Raw genomic sequence first — 20,983 nt, 5'->3', positions numbered from 1 at the left:
TGCCTCAAAGGACACAATCAGTTTCCCTGCAGCTTCTGTTTCATTTTGATCTCCTACTCTCCAGAAAACATACCAGCAATCTGAGAGCATGTCTATTTCCCCGCCAGCACATTAACATAGAGTTTTATCACTTTTGCTCCTTTGGTAAGTAGGAAATAGACTTATGGGGGACTTCCCTGGTGGTCAAGCAGTTAAGACTCCCTGCTCCCAATGCAGGGGCCCCAGGTTCGATCCCTGGTCAGGGAACTAGATCCCGCATGCCACGTGGTGTAGCCAAAACAAAAAAGAAAATTAAAGAAATAGACTCATGCTTCTAATTTGCACTTTAATTATTAGCAAGACTGAAATATTCCCAAATGTAGGCTTGATGCTTGCATTTCCTCTTACTTATAGTATTTGTTCATAGCTTTTAACTGTTTATCTAGTGGAGAATGAGTACTAACCTACAGATTTATAACTGTTCTTTATATTTTTTAATACTAATCTTTACCAGCCTTGTGTATTTCAAATAGTTTTGGATTTTTCCCTTTTGATCAAGAACTTATTAAGGTTGTTGTTCAACAATCTGATTGCTGTTCTATACAATCATATCCTTCCAATTCGCCATTCGTAATTTAGCCCACTGTTTTAATACTTGAGAAATTAATTCCTCCACCACAGCTAGATAACTATACCATTTTGTTTCACATTTAAAAGAGATATTTTCAACTTTAATTCTTTAAAATATCTGGAGCTTATTTTGACAACCAGCATCAGAGGAGGACAGAAGTGCTTTATATCAACTTTTCTCAATAACGTCTATTAAATTGGACTTTCTTACTATTTTGTTATAGAGGACTATTGTTTGTTAACTTTTTAGCAAATTTAGAACTATTGGAATCCTTATTATGTTTTTATCAATCTACGGTTCTACTTTGAATCCAATACCATACAACTAAAATGTCCTTTGCACTGTATTTTAAATATTAACAGAATAATTTATCCTATTATTATTGGCTTATTCCTTTTCAAAAATCTCTTTAGTGTGCTTAACTATTATTTCCTCTACAGAAATTTTATTCTGGCTTTGTCACTTTCCACAAAAGATCATACTGAGAATCTAATTTGTGTTAACGCCATACATCAGATTGGATATTACACATCTTAACTACATTAAATCTTCTGATTCTGGAACAGAAAATATCTCTCCATTTATTCAAGTCTTATTCTATTTTTCTTACTGAGAATTAAAACCTTTCTTTTAATAGTTCTCTCATTTCCCAAATATTAAACATGAATCAGTTGCCACTATTATGTTTTAGTTGTTTGTGAGTAGTAAACAGAAATGCGAATGACTGCAAAATTATCTTATTGAAATTGACAATGATTTTTTTTTTTTTTTTTTTTTTTTTTGCGGTACGCAGGCCTCTCACTGCTGCGGCCTCTCCCGCTGCGGAGCACAGGCCCCGGACGCGCAGGCCCAGCGCTCCGCGGCATGTGGGATCCTCCCCGACCGGGGCACGAACCCGCGTCCCCCGCATCGGCAGGCGGACTCTCAACCACTGCGCCACCAGGGAAGCCCGACAATGATTTTTTAAATGTAAACATCTACATAAAAGTTATTCTCTAAGAATTAATCTTTAAAAGCCACTATTCAAATAGTGACTTTTAAGAGTCCCACACGATTCACACTGTCTGCGTGTAAGGCATTTCTGAAGCATTCTAGAATTGCCTTCTTATCTAGCCGTGGAACCTCATGAGAAAAATCAGAATCAACAACCATGGCAGCCACTGCCCAAGCCCTTAAAACCCAGCCAGCCCTCCCCACGCACCCTGGTTCATGCACAATTCAAGGGCAGTCGGTCAGGCTCCGGCAACAGCCTGTATCTCAGCCGTTTTCTCAGGCGTGCTCTCTCCTGGCTTTCTCTACCAGGAGTTCTGGCTTCTAGTGTGTGTCTGGCACTCCTTGATAAAGCTGACCTCAGCCCTCCACTTGCTCTTGGGGTCTGTGCTTTCAGATAACTGCTCCCCAGCGGCCACCACGACCCAGAGCCCTCAGCAGCTGGGCTGGGACTCCACCTTAACACTCCTCCAACCACCACGGGAGGGGCGATCTGGGAAGAGACTCTACAGCAGGAAGGGGACCAGCCTCCTACTCAAAGCAGGAAATCCCTCCATTAGAGCTTTACCAGATACCTGCGAGCTTCATGACCTCACAAGGCCTCTCACTCCACCGGGTACCGACGTTAAGGATCCTCTTGATACGGAACAGAAAATGACCTTGTTGAAACACCCTGCTGCTAGGCAGGTCCTACCCTCTGGCTCGGAGATATCTGACAACTGGGAGGAATTAAGAACCTTTCTGCCCTTTGAGCTCCAGTCCAAGACATTGTGATCACAGAGCCAAGACTATGGTACCTCTCCTGTGGCCAGATTAGGGTCACAGATGAGGACCCAGTTCCTCTCCAGGTCCCAGCAAGATACAGCGTCGGTCGTATCTGTCCTGTGCCTGCTCTGTCCTAGCCAAGGAGCAGTGGGGCACTTCCAAGGTCCTGGAAGTCAACATTTCCTCTAAATAACTGAAGGCAGCCAGACAAGTCTAATAAGAGCCCCTCTGCCTGGAGCCCTGAGTGTCCAGGCTTTGCCAACCTCACCCAAGACACTCATGCCTGTAGGAAGAGCCCGCCCAGCACACGCTGCGCTGGCTGGGTCCCTGACGTTGCCCGTCTGAGGGCCCAGATCGCTTTTCATTTCTCATCTCCATCCTCAGGCAAACTGCTCGTTCCTCTAGATTCCATAATACTCACCTTGAACTCAGCATGTCATATCTAGCCTTGAGTTCTGACCTGCAGCCCTGTCCCTCGGAGGCCCTGCTCAGTTTTCCCACATTCCCTAGACTTTTCCAAACTTGTTAGAGGCTTTATCTCCACCCTAATTTCAACATAGTATTCAGGGTGGGGCAGTTTGTGCTCACCTATTTGGGGAGTGAGACCAGAAGCACAGACACTAACATTTATTACATAGTTACTAAGTGACAGGAACTTGCATCTGTTATTTATAACCTACGAGGAAACAGTTTACTTTTTACTTTGGGAAACTGAGGCTGGGTAAAATGAGAAATCAAAGGTGACTCAAATAAGAGGAAGAGCTGATCATTGAACCCAGATCTCAAAAAGCAAATAAAAACATAATCTGGAAAAATGAACAAAAACAGACATGTCTGAAATTTTTCCAAACCAGAAAGAAAAAAAAAAAAAAGCCATTCTGGATTATTCAAACTACTGTTCCCTAGCACTAAGTAGAAAATTGAGAGTAGGGTATGAGGAGAGACAGTGCATATAAATCACATATGCCGTGTAGAAGGGACACAATAAATGATAGAAACTGTTGCTTAGGGACTTCCCTGGTGGTTCAAGGGTTAAGACTCCATGCTTCCCCCACTACTGGGCATATACCCTGAGAAAACCAAAATTCAAAGAGTCATGTAAAAAAAAAAAAGAGTCATGTACCAAAATGTTCATTGCAGCTCTATTTACAATAACCTGGAGATGAAAACAACCTAAGTGCCCATCATCGGATGAATGGATAAAGAAGATGTTGGACATATATATAATGGAATATTACTCAGCCATAAAAAGAAACGAAATTGAGCTATTTGTAATGAGGTGGGTAGACCTAGAGTCTGTCATACAGAGTGAAGTAAGTCAGAAAGAGAAAGACAAATACAGTATGCTAACACATATATATGGAATTTAAGAAAAAAAAAATGTCATGAAGAACCTAGGGGTAAGACAGGAATAAAGACACAGACCTACTGGAGAACGGACTTGAGGATATGGGGAGGGGGAAGGGTGAGCCGTGACAAAGCGAGAGACTGGCATGGACATATATACACTACCAAACGTAAGGTAGATAGCTAGTGGGAAGCAGCCGCATAGCACAGGGAGATCAGCTCGGTGCTTTGTGACCACCTGGAGGGGTGGGATAGGGAGGGTGGGAGGGAGGGAGACGCAAGAGGGAAGAGATATGTGAACATATGTATATGTATAACTGATTCACATTGTTATAAAGCAGAAACTAACACACCATTGTAAAGCAATTATACCCCAATAAAGATGTTAAAAAAAAAAAAGACTTCATGTTTCCACTGCAAGGGCGCGGGTTTGATCCCTGATTGGGGAACTAAGATCCTGCATGCCGCATGGCGAGGCCAAAAAAAGAAAAGAAACCGTTTCTTATGATTGGCATTGCGGAGGCAGCAGCACTCATCATGGTCAGGGCTGGATGGAGATCGTGTTAAGGTTTAAGATGCAGAAGCTTCCTTCTCACTTTCTTCTGATCACTCTGTCCCAGCTCCAGGTCCCTAATATTCGCTAGGAGGATTTAGCCAGGAAATAGTGTGAAAGTCTCCCAAGGCCTCTTGCGAGTTCTCAAAGCCAGTGGTTCTCAAAGTGAGGTCCCCTGATCAGCATCACCTAGGAGGTTGTCAGAAATACAAATTCTCAGGCCCCATCCCAGACCTGCTGGGTGAGTCTCAACCTTCTAGCTCACATCAGAATCATCTAGAGGGTTTGTTAGAACACAGATTGCTGGGGCCCACCCCCAGAGTTTCTGATCAGCAGGTCTGGGGTGAGGGCTGAGAATGTGCATTTCTAACAAGCTCCCACGTGATGCTGGTGCTGCTAGCCCAATGAGCACACTTGGAGCAAGGATGCTCAAGGCTACCTTCTCCGACAGAGAATAATGGGCTCGGCAGAAGGCTGATTCACTGCCACAGGGACTCCCCACCTCCCGGCACGGAAAAGAGCTTGCCCACAAACCATTATGAACTGCCCAGGGGAAAACAAGTGTTTGCAGAATGCTGCTTGCACTTGGAGCAGATAAACTTAAAACAGCATGAGCTGGGATAAGAGGTGATAACTTTTCAAAAAAGAGCGAAGATGACCTTGGAAGAGGCAGGAATGTCTCTCTGGAATCTCAAGCCAAAAGCCTAAAAACAAATGACTTTTCACTCTTCTCTTCCAGTCACAGAACAAAATGTTACTTTAACCCTGGCAATAAATGCTCCCCCAATCACAGATGAAGTCTAGCCTGCAGAGTGGTTCTCAACCCTGGTAACACATAATAATCAACCGGGGAGTGCTTAGAAATACCTAAGCCTGGGCCACACCCTCAGAGACTGATTTAATTTGACAGGATGTGAGACCCCAGATGATTCCCATGTGCAGTCCAGGCTGGGATTGCTGGCCGGGCCTGTCAGATGAAATTCTAAGCTGGGTTCCTGAACTAGACACTCACACGTGTGAACTCTAGCACTTCACGAGTCAGCAAACATAGGGCCAACCCTGGGCTCCACAATCAGACCAGAGGGAAAAAGATAACCTTAAGGAAAGTCTTGTTTTTTCACAGTCATTTGTATCAAAATACCCCTTCTCTTCTCCTACTCACCTGCTCGGTTCCCCAACACCTCATGTGGGAGGGTGGACAAAATCAAAGAGCTAGTCAATTTGTACAGAAGACAGGAAATAGCTCATCATGATTCAAGCCAGGCAAAAAAGGAACCAGGATGTGTGAAAGATAAAATCTAGAGAGCACTCATCTAAAGAATAAAACGTCACCAATCAAAACCAACCCTGAAAAGTATCAGTCATGAGACTCCTATCGTCTATATGTTTGTACTTCTGAAGTTCGAGATTAAGTTGCCAGTTACTAGAGGCAGGGATGGTTCACTGAATCTGGAACCCCTAGTCAGATGGGGGAGAACCAGAGGAGACCAGCAGAGAGCACAGCAACAGGGTAAGGAACAATGTCTGGGAAGAGAAAGGGTGAAGCCGAAGAAATCGACCTGCTTCAACCACAACTGTATTACCCAGAACACATTACGCGCGAAGACGACGCCCCCTGACTGCTGATCGTGATTAGCCCCAGGTGCAGAGGGCCCAGGCCAGGCGAGGGGAATGCAGCTGGTAGGCTGCAAGACTCTGGGCTGCAGGGGGCAACAAGAGGGGACCAGGCCCGCTGAGGATGGGAGAGGTGGGGGGCCGAGGACCTGATTGTAACCTATAACTGTACCAAGAGTAAGGCAAACAATGCAGGTGCCACAATATTGTAGACAATCTCCCCAGTTTGACTTATTTCTCTGGTCCTTTTAATCAGTGGTTCTCAAACTCTGCTGCCCATTAGAACTACCCAGGGACTTTTTTAAAACCCTGATGCCCAAGTCATACCCTATACCAATTAAATCAGAATGTCCAGGGGTAGGAGTTGGGCACCAGTATTTTAAAAAGATTCCTCAAGTGATTCCAGTGTGCAGCAAAAGTTTGGGACCATGGCCCTAAGTCCACATCAGGACTGAGAAAAAGCACAGGAAGTGAAGAGAGTGAAGGGCAGGAGATGCCGCAGGAGATGCGGGATCTTAGTTCCCCGACTAGGGATCGAACCCCTGCCTCCTGTATTGGAAGCATGGAGTCCTAACCACTGGACCGCCAGGGAATTCCCACCAAAATCTTGATTAGAGACAGTAGGTCACACAAGGCTCCTCTCCTTGAACACGCCTCTTCTCCCTCTGCCACACTTCCCAACATAAATCCCTTTGTAAGTTAAGAAGAATATTAAACTAGGGAGAAAGATGAATTAACTGGTTAATGGTGTTTGAGGATTCTTTCAGTTAGAAAGGGGCCGAAGTTTCTAGAATAGCCTGCTTTTGGTGACACAATAAATATTTGTTGACATAGTGGGTAGAATGTCTGAGGCTTCCTGTATGTCTTGTGGTTCTATCATATAAGAGTAAGAGACATGTCACCCTAACCTTGGAGGAATGCAACACTTTTTTCATCATTTGCTCACTCAGCACTAAAGAATGCATTTCTCGTTGACTCCCTCAAACTCTAAAGACACATAAAACTTGCATTTGCAATCTTCCAGGAAGCGCATCTGCAGATACTGTTTCTGAAAGTGTGGTTCCTGAACCCCTGCAAGAGAATCCTTAGGGTGATGGTTAAACACAAATTCCAAGGCCCCCATTCATCCCTTCTGAACCAGAATTTCTGTTGTGTGATTAGGAATCCACATTTTAATAAACTCTCCCCAAGTGATTCAGATATACATCAAAGCCTGAGAAGTATTGCTGCAAAGTTGGGTACCTACTATACCACAGGGGCAACCCAAAATCGACCCATCAAGGTGTGGGAAAAAAATGTTACAACTCTTTATATTTATTTTGTATCTAAGAAAGTAAAAAATTATTGCCTGGGCTGAAAGAGGTGAAGGATTAGGGAGGATTAATTGGTTAATTTAGAAGGGGCATAAGAGAACCTTAAGGACTGATGAAAATTTTCTGCATCTTGATCATGATGATGGTTACATGGGTATATCCGTTTGTTACGACTCTTCAAAGACTCTTCAGACTGTACACTTTAAATGGGTATATTTTATTGTATGTAAATCATATCTCAAAAGTTGATTTTAAAGTTCTTTTAAAAGGTTACAAATTAATAAATATTTAATACACAAAGTAAGAGTTATACATCATACGGTTTTTAAATAAATAGATACAAAATAGGAGTACATGCTGAAAATGTTCTCTAATGACAGGGGTGAGGAATCAAAATGTTTGGAAACTACTTCCCCAGATGACCTCTCTTAACCTGAAACTCTGAATTGGTCTAAAACATTCTTCTTTTTTTTTTTTGTTTTGTTTCTGGCCACCAGGCATGCGGGATGGAACCCATGCTCCCTGCAGTGGAAGCGTGGAGTCTTAACCACTGGACCGCCAGGGAAGTCGCTGGTCTGTAACATCTTAAAATCTCTTCTTAGTGCGGAAGCATTAAAAGCTCATGAATTAGGTCTCCACTTTCTTCTCTCAAACTGAGTCTAACTCTGGTGCCCCAATTTGGTTACATTCATTTCTCAATGGACTTGAAATCCTAGGTTCTTCTAGATTCTTTTACTCCTTTTCCACCACCATCTTGGGGCCCTTGTCAATTCCAAAGTAGCCTGTAGGTAAGGATCACAGACGCCAGTTTGGAAATAAATGTGATCAGGAGCAGTAATCAAATCAGAAACTTTTTATGGACGGAAAACGAATCTATACTTATTTTAAATCTTTAACTCTGCCATCTCCACATTATGTAAAAAGTAGAAAATATTTTGTTATCAGATGCCTATTTGTCACTTATTTAAGATTGTTTATCTTGATTCACAGTATCACTTATTAAGTTTCTTAGTTTAATTTTTGCAGAAGGCTGCAGAAATTGAAAGTCAAATTTGATCAAATTCAAATAAACATGAAGCAAATCTGAAAGGAGAGCAAAAATTCCCAAATGATTCTTATGGGGCACACACCCCTTCGTGCTGTGACATCACAGAAAGCAGCCTGTCTCTAAGGGCATCAGCCTGACAAGGAGACTCCATGGATACAGCACGATCAGGAACAAAGGAGACGTCCAAGAAGACTCCTCCTGGGTAAATACACCCCCTCAAATGACAAGCAACATGCAAGAGTAAAAGGCAAACCTTGAACACATCTGCTAAGTGAAAGAAGCCAAACACAATGGGACAAATACTGGATGATTCCATTTAGAGGGAACACCGAGAATAGGCAAATCCATGCAGACAGAAAGAAGACTACAGGTTGCCGGGGGCTGGGGAGAAGGAATAATGCGGAGTGCCTGTGGATGGGTGTGGGGTCTCTTTCGGGGATGATGAAAATGTCCTGGAACAAGACAGTGGTGATGGTTGCACAGCATCATGAATGTACTTATTGCCATCGAACTGTACACTTTATGATAAAAAATTAAATATAGTCAAGGTAATTATAGACAAAAATAGAGGACAGAAAAAGAAAAATGCAAACAGAAGCAACAAGTCAGAATTAGACACCACATGAGACAAACTTGAAAAACAAGCACTGGGAATTCCCTGGCGGTCCAGTGGTTAGGACTCTGCACTTTCACTGCCAAGGGCCTGGGTTCGATCCCTGGTTGGGGAAATAAGATTCCACAAGCTGCCCAGCACAGCCAAAAATAAATAAATAAATAAAACAAGCATTATGCCTGCAGCAATATTTTTTGGATCTGTCTCCTAAAGTAAAGGAAATGAAAGCAGAAATAAACAAATGGGACCTAATTAAACTTAAAAGCTTTTGAACAGCAAAGGAAACCATCAACAAAACGAAAAGACACCTACTGCATGGGAGAAAATATTTGCAAATGATATGACCAATAAGAAATTAATATCCAACATATATAAACAGCTCATACAACTCAACATCAAAAAAAACCAACCAAACAACTCAATAAAAAAATGGGCAGAACTGAATAGACATGTTTCCAAAAAGGAAATGCAGATGGCCAATAGGCACATGAAAAGATGTTGAACATCGCTAATCATCAGAGAAATGCAAATCAAAACCACAATGAGGGCTTCCCTGGTGGTGCAGTGGTTGAGAGTCCGCCTGCCGATGCAGGGGACACGGGTTCATGCCCCGGTCCGGGAAGATCCCACATACCGCGGAGCGGCTAGGCCCGTGAGCCATGGCCACTGAGCCTGCGCGTCCGGAGCCTGTGCTCCGCAACGGGAGAGGCCACAACAGTGAGAGGCCCGCGTACCGCAAAAAAAAAAAAAAAAAAACAACCCACAATGAGATATCACCTTCCACCTGTCAGAATGGTTTTCAAAAAGAACACAAATAACCAATGTTGGTGTCGAAGTGGAGAAAATGGAACCCTCATACACTGTTAGTGAGAATGTACATTGGTACAGCCACTGTGGAAAACAGTATGGAGGTCTCTCAAAAAACTAAAAATAAAACTACCACATGATCCAACAATTCCACTACTGGGTATATATCTGACAAAAACAAAAACACTAATTTGAAAAGATACATGCACCCCAACGTTCACAGCAGCATTATTTACAATCGCCAAGATATGGAAGCAACCGAAGTGTCCATCAACAGATAAATGGGTAAAGAAGATGTAGAATATATACACAATAGAATACTACTCAGCAATGAAAAAGAATGAATTTTTGCCATTTGCAGCAACATAGATGGGCTTGGAGGGCATTATGCTAAGTGAAATAAGTCAGACGGAAAAGACAAATACTCTATTATATCACTTATACGTGGAGTCTAAAAAATACAACAAACTAGTGAATATAACAAAAAAGAAGCAAACTCACAGATACAGAGAACAAACCAATGGTTGCCATTGGTCGGGGGGAGAATATAGAGGTGGGGGAGTGGGAGGTACAAACTATTGGGTGTAAGACAGGCTCACGGATGTATTGTACAACACAGGGAACACAGCCAATATTTTGTAGTAACTATAAATGGAAAATAACTTTAAAAATTGTATATAAAAACCAGTTTTTAAACTTTAAACAAGCGTCATGACTTAAAAGGGCCAGAGACGGAGAATATATAAAGAATTGAAACCACAGTGAGGGACTTCCCTGGTGGTCCAGTGGTTAAGACCCTGCGCTTCCACTGCAGGCAGCGCGGGTTCGATCCCTGGTCTGGGAATTAAGATCCCACGTGCCTCACAGCATGGCCAAAATAAATAAATAAATAAAAACACAATGAGGCACAATTTCACATTCCTTATATTGGCACAATTTATAAAAGGCTGATGACATCAATTGGCAAGGATACGAAACACGGGAATGCTCAAAATTTTCTGGTGGGAGTACAACTTGGTACACAAACCTGGAAAACAATTTGGTATTGTCTCCTAAAGCTTCAATCTGGGCATTCTGGTACTAGATACCTAGGTAACTTTTGCACCTTTACACAAGGAAAGATGTACCAAAATACTACAGTTTGTAATAGCAAAAAAACTGAAAACAATCTATATTTTAATAACAAGAAAATTGATATATAAATTGCGTACGTTTGTACAAAAGAAAGCTATTGTTTATAAAAGAAAGAACTAGAGCAGTCCCTCTCCTAAAACTTGTGGGGTTTGAGGCATGATAAAATGGAGGCCCATACACCAAATATCTAAACACTTCAAAGTAATTAGTCAAGCTAAGAAATGGTTCAATAAAATATGTTCTAATATATATATATACATATATATATGTATGTATGTATGTATGTACGTACGTATATATGTATTCTCTCTTCCTATCTTAACAAACATACTTTCATAATGACCAGGAAGGCCAAGTTTGAATTAGAATGCTCAGACTCCTTTGAGCTCTATGAATAGGATGTAGTAAAATGAAGAAAGAAAGCCCCCAGGACATCCCTGGTGTTCCAGCAGTTGAGACTCCGTGCTTCCACTGCAGGGGGCGCGGGTTCGATACCTGGTCTGGAACTAAGATCCCGCATGCTGTGTGGTGCAGCCAAAAAGTTAAAAAAAAAAAAAAAAGATGAGGAAAGGAAGACAGCCCCCGCTCCCAACTCCAGCCCATCTCTTCTCTTCTCCCCCTCAGGCTCTGTCCCACATTGCCAGCACCATCATACAGAGGCAATGAACATGTCAACCTGTACATCCAAATTCCTTCCACGTGTAGGAAGACCCAGGGAAGAAGCCCACTCAGGCCCTGGAAGTAGGCTTGGGAATTCTAGGGTCCTGGGAACCCAGAGCATAGTCTAGAACAGGGGTAGGGGCCACAGATGGAGGCCACTGGTTCTAAATGAGCACGATTCCTTAACCCCAGACTCCTCAATAAGTGAGTAGGTATACAGTTGGGCTGGAATAGGACCTGTAAAGCAGAGGGCGCAGGGCAGAAGTCCATCTTGCCCAGGCCTCAAGATGGTACAGAAACAGGGCTTTGTATATTAGAGGTGAGTCTCAGAAACATTATGCTGTGCAAACAAGAGCAAAATAAAGCAAGTATTTGCATACCTAGTATCGATGTAATTTATAGGCTTGAAAACAGGCAAAATATTCCCAAATGTTGCTTAGAAATAAACACATGGGGACTTCCCTGGTGGCGCAGTGGTTAAGAATGCACCTGCCAATGCAGGGGACGTGGGTTCGATCCCTGGACCGGGAAGATCCCACATGCCACAGAGCAACTAAGCCCGTGCGCCCCAACTACTGAGCCTGCACTCTACAGCCCACACACCGCAACTACTGAGCCTGCATGCCACAACTACTTAAGCCCATGTGCCTAGAGCCCATGCTCCACAACAAGAGAAGCCACCGCAATGAGAAGCCCACGCACCGCAACGAAGAGTAGCCCCCACTCGCCACAGCTAGAGAAAGCCAGCGTGCAGCAACAAAGACCCAATACAGACAAAAATAAATAAATAAAATTTATAAAATAAAAATAAAAGAAATAAACACATGTGTAGGGACTTCCCTGGTGGTCCAGTGGTTAAGACTCTGTGCTCCCAATGCAGGGGGTGTGGGTTGAATCCCTGGTCAGGGAACTAGATCCTGCATGCCACAACTAAAAGATCCTGCATGCTGCGACCAAAATAAAGACCCCACATGCCACAACGAAAATCCCTCACGCAGCAACAAAGATCCCGTGTGCCGCAACTAAGACCCAGCACAGCCAAATAAATAAATGTTTTTAAAAATAAAATTAAAATTATAAAAGAAATAAACACATGTAGAAACATAATAAATGTGTGGGAAAAATAAATATCGAAAGCAGAACAGTGTTGTGGGATTGTAAATTGGTATGCCTATTATGGAAAACAATATAGAGTTCCTCAAAACATTAAAAATAGAACACCATATGATCCAGCAATCCCACTTCTGGGTATATATCCAAAGGAAATGAAATCAGTATCTCAAAGAAATATTTGCACTCCCAAGTTCAATGTAGCATTATTCACAATAGCCAAGATATGGAAACAACCTAAGTGTCCATCCACAGATGAATGGATAAAGAAAATGTGGTTTATATGTATAAGATGAAATATTATTCAACCATGAAAAGAAGGAAATTCTGCCATTTGTGAAATGCCTGAACCTAAAAGACATGATGCTAAGTGAAATAAGACAGACACAGAAAGATAAAACAAAACAAAACAAAACAAAAACCTGCATGATCTCACTTATACATGGAATCTAAGAAAGTCAAACACGTAGAAAAGGAGAATAGAATGGTAGTTGCCAGGGATCTGGGTGGGGGAGGGGGGAATGTTGGTCAAAGGGTACAAACTTTCAGTTATAAGATGAATAAGTTCTGGAGATCTAAGGTACAGCATGGTGACCATAGTTGATAATAAATATTGTATACCTGAAGTTTGCTAAGAGCATTGATATTAAGTGTTCTAATCATCAGGGACTTCCCTCGTAGTGCAGTAGTTAAGAATCCACCTGCCAATGCAGGGGATGTGAGTTCGATCCCTGGCCTGGGAAGATCCCACATGCTGCAGAGCAACTAAGCCCATGCTCTACAACTACTGAACCTGTGCTCTAGAGCCTACAAGCCACAACTACTGAGCCCATGTGCCACAACTACTGAAGCCCGCGCACCTAGAGCCCATGTTCTGCAACAAGAGAAGTCACCGCAGTGAGAAGCCCGCGCACCACAATGAAGAATAGCCCCCACTTGCTGCAACTAGAGAAAGCCCGCACACAACAAAGACCCAACACATCCAAAAATAAATAAATAAATTTATTTATTTATTTTAAAAAAAGTGTTCTCACCGTCCAAAAAATGGGAGTAAATAGAGGAGGTGATAAATAGGTTAATCAGTTGATTGAGGGAATCACTTCACAATGTATACATATAACAAACTATCACATTGTACACCTTAAATATAAACAATGTTTATTAGTCAATTGTACCTAAAGCTGGTATGTTAATCTCTAGTTATCACCTCTAAAATGGGGGAGATGATCAAAGGTGAGATTTCAGGGGGTTTTAACTGTGTAATATTTTATTTCTGAAGCTGATTTGTGGGTACACAGATATTCACTATGTTTTATACATTCTCGTAAGACTTAAATATCACATAATAAAAACTTTAATGAGAAAATTCTTTTAAAATAAAAAAATAAGATACCATTGTATACCCTTCAGATCGGCATAAATCAAAAAAATCTGATAATACTAAGTGCTAGTTGGCTATAAAATGGGGAAACTGAGACATCAAACATGAAAATGTAAATGGGTACAACCACTTTTACTACACTGATTTGTCAGAATCCCGAAAAGTTGAAGTGGTGCAAGAACTGAACCCAGCAATTCCATTTCCTAATGATCTACCTTGGAGAAGCGCTTGCCATGAGCACCAAGAGAATGTATAGTCTTGGCAGCCTGCTTTTTTGTAGCAAAAAATTAGAAATATTCTAAATGCCCATTATTGCAGGAATAGGTGCCGAACTGTGGTGTAAATCATATGGTGAAACACTATATGGCTGTTAAGATAAATAAACTAGATCCTTATAACAACATGAATAGATCTTCAAAATATAACTTTGGGTAAAAATTCTAAAACACATAAAACAATACTACATCTTGTATATGAATACAAATATATATGACAGGAAATTTTTAAATCATGGAAGGGCAGGACACACCCCAAAATGATGACTGAAGTTGCTTCTGGGGAAAGAGGGAAATGAGACTAGGGAAGAGAAAAAAACAATAACCTTAGGCCTGTTATGGTATTTATTTTATTTTAAAATAAAAAAAGCAAAAATAGAAATGTAAATATTTATTCTGGGAGGTGAATTATAAGCTTATTATACTATATATTCTTTTATATAGTATAGCTTTCATTATATACTCAGAATATATATACTCTGATGCTTTTTGTACTACTCTTTGCATTTTTTTTTATTTGTTTTTTTGCGGTACGCGGGCCTCTCACTGTTGTGGCCTCTCCCGTTGCGGAGCACAGGCTCCGGACGCACAGGCTCAGCGGCCATGGCTCACCGGCTTAGCCGCTCCGCTGCATGTGGGATCTTCCCAGACCGGGGCACGAACCCGTGTCCCCTGCATCGGCAGGCGGACTCTCAATCACTGCACCACCAGGGAAGCCCTACTCTTTGCATTTTTTTGGTTGGTTTTTTTTTTTTTTTCAATTTATGAAATTGTCAATTAGTTTTCTTCCTATCTACCCACCCCCACCCAAAGCTTCAGTTATGCAAATGAAAAAGGCATACAAACAGGAAAAAACCCAGAGGAAACACCCACATTAGCAGAAACCACAAAGCTAGTTGCCAGGGACAGCCTGCTCTAAACAGTTGAACAGAAATCAGGCTTGCAAAACAGTATCTTGACCTTGAATTAATGAAAGATCCCACTTCATAGAGCTACTTGACGACACCAGTAGCTAAGTTAAGAAGTCATGCATATCTCGGTTCAACACTAACTTTGCCAGCTATCAGCTATGTGACTTCCGGTAAAATTCTAAACAGCTCTAGGCCTGAGTTACCTTACATTAAGATGGGGCTTAGGGACTTCCCTGGTGGTCCAGTGGTTAAGAATCCGCCTTCCAGGCTTCCCTGGTGGCGCAGTGGTTGAGAGTCCGCCTGCCGATGCAGGGGACACGGGTTCATGCCCTGGTCCGGGAGGATTCCACATGCCACGGAGTGGCTGGGCCCGTGAGCCTGCGCGTCCGGAGCGTGTGCTCCGCAACGGAAGAGGCCACAGCAGTGAGAGGCCCACGTACCGCAAAAAAAAAAAAAAGAATCCGCCTTCCAATGCAGGGGACGGGGACATGGGTTAGATCTCTGGTCAGGGAACTAAGATCCCACATGCCGCAGGGCAACTAAGCCCGCGAGCTGCAACTACTGAGCCCACGCATGCTTTAGAGCCGTCACGCCACAACTAGAGAGAAGCCCACGAGCTGCAACGAAGAGCCCACATGCCTCAATTGAGACCCGAGGCAGCCAAATAAATAAATTAAATAAATAAATATTAAAAAAAAAAAAAAAGATGGGACTTACAACACCTACTTCAGGAATCATAGTAGAGATGAACTTGGATACCATCTCTAAAGTGCTTATCATAGTACTTGGTAGACAGTTATTTGTTCAACAAATGGTAGTTATTATTTGTGCCAGAACTGGGATTAGAACTCCATGTGTGGGCGTATATTTCAGCAAAGCAAATAGAAATACCCAAAATGATGGACCAAAACTAATTATCCAATAGTGAAGCAAGCCCTGCTGTCAACTAAAATGTATAGTTAAAAGCAACATCAGAGAGACTTCCCTGGTGGTACAGTGGTTAAGAATCCGCCTGCCAATGCAGGGGACACGGGTTCAAGCCCTGGTCCGGGAAGATCCCACATGTCGGGGAGCAACTAAGCCCGTGCACCACAACTACTGAGCCTGTGCTCTAGAGCCCGCGAGCCACAACTACTGAGCCTGTGTGCCACAGCTACTGAAGACCGTGCGCCTAGAGCCCGAGCTCCGCAACAAGAGAAGCCACCGCAACGAGAAGCCCACGCACCGCAATGAAGAGTAGCCCCTGCTCCCGCAACTAGAGAAGGCCCACGCGCATCAACAAAGACCCAAAACAGCCAAAAATTTAAAAAATAAAAGCAACATAAGAGAAAAGACTGGAACAGCAGAACTGATAGGAGAAAGCCCATCTATAAATAATAGTACTACAGAGGAAAATGTAGAAGTCCAGCAAAAGGCAAGCTATCCTATGCAAACAGAGAACAGTTACCAAACTGAATGGTAACCTCAACATGGGTATCAACTGGTCAACAGCGCCCACCAACCTATAATCCACAAAGAAAGCCCTTAGACTCCCACGTGTCAAGTATTAGAAGATGAGGATTTATAAGTTGCTAAGAAAGGGAAAATATTTTAAAATATACCTGGGAAAAAAATATATTTTCTAGGCTTTTAGGCAAAAGAAAAAGAATTCTCCCAAGGGTCCTTATTATGAGGACACAATGTACATTAATGGATTAAAAATTTGTAATTCCCAAACTCAAAAGTTATATAAAAAGATTTTAAAAATAAGACTGGACCCATACATTTAAGAAATAAGAATTTAACACTCAACTAAAAAAAAAGGTAATAATAACTTTAATGAATTCTCCAGAGAATCCACCCAAACTTGCATAGACCATATTATTCATATAGAATATATTATTCCTCTTTTAAAATATAAAAAAGTGCAGGTTAACTACCCAGCTTATGAGCTTAAAATGGTTTTGAGTTGCAAACAACAACAACAAATTAATAACAACAATAATAAAACTAAAGTTTCTAAACCTACTGCATGTAACAAATTAAAAGTTTCTAAATATATTAAATATATAACATATTGAAACCATTATGAACTATGACTGTGTAGGTTTTTTTCCCTGAAAATGAAGTCCAAGTATAGGGCAATCAGAGAAATTTGAACACTAACTGGATAGTATGTGATATTAAAATTATAATCATAGGGACTTCCCTGGTGGCACAGTGGTTAAGAATCTGCCTGCCAATGCAGGCAGCATGGGTCTGGGAAGATCCCACATGCCGCAGAGCAACTAAGCCTGTATGCCACAACTACTGAGCCTGTGCTCTAAAGCCTGTGAGCCACAACTACTGAGCCCTCACGCCACAACTACTGAAGCCCATGCACCTAGAGCCGGTGCTCCGCAACAGAGACGCTACTGCAATGAGAAGCCCACGCACCGCAACAAGGAGTAGCTCCCGCGTGCCACAACTAGAGAAAGCCCATGCACAGCAACAAAGACCCAACGCAGCCAAAAATAAATAAATGAATAAATAAATTTATAAAAAGAAAATATAATCGTAAAAAAAAGTGATCATTGTACTGTGGTTATACTAATAAAATAGAGTCTTTAATCTTTGGAGCTACTAAAGTATTTACAAAGCAAATAATCTCTGGCATTTGGTTTAAAATAACACGTTTGAGATGGGGACAGGGATGGGGAGGGGAGAATAAATGAACCAAGACTGGCCTTACTGTACTTTGAAAACTGTTGAACCGATGGGCACATAGGGGTTCATCATTCTCTTTTCTTTACTTTAGTGTATGTTGAAAATATTCATAGTAAAAAATTAAAAGATAAGAAGCCTATGTATTTAAAACTAACAGCCAACACTAACTGGTGAAGAATTTTTCACAACAGAAATGATAACAAAGTCTTCCATCTCCATTGTTATTTGGAAGAGTGTTAGAATGTTCCTTCCTTTTTTCTGTTCTCTACCCTCTTTTCCTCCTTCCTGATTTTATTTGCCGACTTAGATGACTCCCATACACATAACTTCCTGCAACTCAGAAATAGACTTTCAAATTGTTGCCTCACGACATAATAAATATTTATTTTTAATAACAATGGGGCATATTTTTAAAATTTTAGTTTTGCTCTAAACAAATTTTTTAAAAAAATTATCTCATCTACCACATCCACTTAAAACATCTGTCTTTTGTATGTTTTATCAGACAGGTATTGCCAGTGAGTAATCTAAAGTTTTTCGCTCATAAGCGCATGCTGGAAAGTTTGATGACCACCATTTTGGACACTAAGACACCACTTAAAGTTTTTAAGGATGGAGGAAGTGTGACAAGTACTATATCAAGAAAAATAATTTAGCAAAAGTACATACGGATAGGAAAGATGGGGAGAAAGACCATGGTCAGAGAAAATCATTCATTAATTCAACAAGGCATTCATTTAGAAGTGAGATGCGAAGTAGGAACCAGACAGGGAAGGGACGGGATTGGTCAATAAAAGAACTTGGTGTTTTAAGGTATTATGAAGGAGGAAGAAGAGTTTGGGGGTTGGGGGGGAGTGTCACAGACCCTGCGCTGGGGGAAAGAAGATGAGTTCGACAAAGCCTGGCAGGATATTCAGGTGTAGATGCTCCTCAGACCCCTGGAGATGAAGAACCTAGAGTCAGTAGGAAGGCTGGGGCAGCGGATGTACACAAGGAAGCCATCTTTATAGATGTGACGACTAAACCCAAGGAAGTGAGGGCTCTCGGGGAGAGACCTGAAATACAGGTACATCAAAAGGCTTAACTGAAACCTTGGGGCACACCTATATGCAGGAAGCAAAAAAAGAACAAGTGGGAACACAGAAGCAGCTACCTGGGAGATAAGGCACACTGTTTCAAAGTGGTCCCAAAGGTAGGCGGTCAGCGGTGCAGGCCACCGCGGGGCCCACGGGAAAGGAGTTCTGGAAGAGGGCCCATCATTGGTAACCTTGAATAGAACCATTCTGGTCTTGGTGGTGCGGGCTAGAGTCAGATATCAGAAAAGTGATAATGAGGGGAAAGGAGGCGCTTGGAAAGGAAGGCCAAGCAGAGACCCGCAGCTCGCAGCGATGGAGACATATCCCGGGATCGAGTCGGCTGGGGGGCTGGGAAGACCACACAATACCTAGGGGGTAAGGTAGCAGAGAGGGGAAGACTCAAGATTCCAGAGAATGGAGGCATTTTCTTTCGTTCCCAAACCTGCATCCAAATTGTCTAGGCCCTGGCTTGCCCAAAAGTACTTTATCCTTATGGAGGTGGGGAGTTAATCGTAGTCTTCACCGGGGCAGTAGCGCGCTAGCCATATTCGAAGGAAGGTCTGAAGGCGCTGGAGGGAAGGGAACCTTCGAGAGCAGAAGCGCGGGCCCAGCAAGAAGGGAAGCAGAGGAGTGAGCAGCTGGAGGAAGAGTCATCGGGTGCGAGGTCCCCGCGAGGGCGCGCCCCTCACGGAGCAGCAGCCGCGACAGTCCTCCCACACCGGGACCGGGGAGACGCCCCTCCCTCCCAGGGCACTCACCGCTCCGACTGCGAATAGTGGCACCGGCCCAGCAGGTTGAGCTTGCAGAGGTGCAGGTTTCCGCAGGGTTTGTTGCAGAACTTGCGACGGCAGACCCGGGCTCGAGTGGTGGCCACCACGGACCGGATGACCCCGTCCTTGCCGCCAGTCTCCAACACCACGAAGCGGTCGGGCCCGGCCTCTTCCAGCACCTCGCAGAGCTGCGCCTCGGAGAGCTGCACCTCGTCGAGCAGCGCTTCCAACGCCATGCGGCCCCCCTGGGCGCACAGGATTTTGGTGATGAAGCTGCATACCCCCGGGTCAGCCATGGCGCGCTGTACTGGCCTGGCCGCGGCGCGGGACTCTGCTCCAGGGAGAATCGAAACTTAAGAGTCCCGGGGGCGGGCGCGGGTTGGGCGCGCCCAGGGCGAGGGAGCGTGCGCTCTCCGCCGCCGCTCGCAGAGACCAGCGGTTTCAGTTTCCCAGTAAACCGAAAACCGCTGGTCTTTGGGTCGAGAGGCCAAATCTCACCGTCCTGTGTCAGATTTAAAGTCAATCGCGACGGTAACCTAGTGGAAAGAGGGTGAACAAGCGCGGGCTAATCTGCCGGCGACGCGGCGACCACCGGACGGCTCCTCGAGGGTCAGGTTCCCCAGCTGGGCACCGAGAGGCTTCTCCGGAAAGAAGCGAAACTAAAAACTGATCTCGGGGCTCTGGTGCAGTTCTTATAAACCAGCCAAAGTGACGAATGACGCGAGTCTTGGGAGCTTTCTTGAGGAGTGCTAGGTTCTCTACCCCACCCGTTTCCGGAAAGAACAGACCCAAGTGAGCGCTTGCTCCGAGCCCGGCGCCCTGCCTCCGGTATTAGTGAATCTTACAACTCCACGAGTTAGATACTGTCATCTCACTCTACTTGAGGAAGTAATCTGAGTAAATACAGCCTACAAGCTGGAGCCTGGGAACCTGAGGTTCCCCAAATCTGGGCCCCAGATCGTGGTCCGCCTGGCCAGGACCAATGTGAACTTTCTCTCACACCACCCTTCCTTCTCAAAGGACAAATATTATTGCTCTCCCTCTTTTTTGCCTTCTTATGAGCTCTTTGAAGAACCACTTCTTGACACATTCTTGCCTGTCTATAGTCACTTTAACAGAGGTGCCCCAGACACCGCTTAATCCCTGATAGTAATCAGTCATAGTCGGGAAGGCGTGCTTAGACATATCCCAAGGCTTCAGATAAGTTCCTCTCTTTGGATATTCGGACAAGACCTTTTCCCTCAGTGGGGACTCACTTGGACCCCCAGAGTTGGTATAAAGTGAGAACATTTGAACTACAGAAGATACAGAAAGAAATTTT

At 43.3% G+C, this 20,983-nt stretch overlaps 1 protein-coding gene across 1 annotated transcript in view; it reads right to left on the bottom strand.

The window, feature by feature from the left end:
* Positions 1–19,958, bottom strand: part of ZC3HAV1 (zinc finger CCCH-type containing, antiviral 1) — a gene marked incomplete at its 5' end in the record, with an annotated part of 66,708 nt that extends 46,750 nt beyond the window's left edge. Inside the window, one exon of the mRNA XM_082661515.1 lies at positions 19,651–19,958. Within this exon, the coding sequence (XP_082517641.1) occupies positions 19,651–19,958 (308 nt within the window). The remainder of the gene's footprint in view (positions 1–19,650) is intronic.
* Between the last annotated feature and the right edge of the window lie 1,025 nt (positions 19,959–20,983).

Source organism: Grampus griseus (genome assembly GCF_964374135.1).
Source record: "Grampus griseus genome assembly, chromosome: 9".
Taxonomy (NCBI): domain Eukaryota; kingdom Metazoa; phylum Chordata; class Mammalia; order Artiodactyla; family Delphinidae; genus Grampus; species Grampus griseus.
This window is presented reverse-complemented; position numbering and strand designations above follow the sequence as displayed.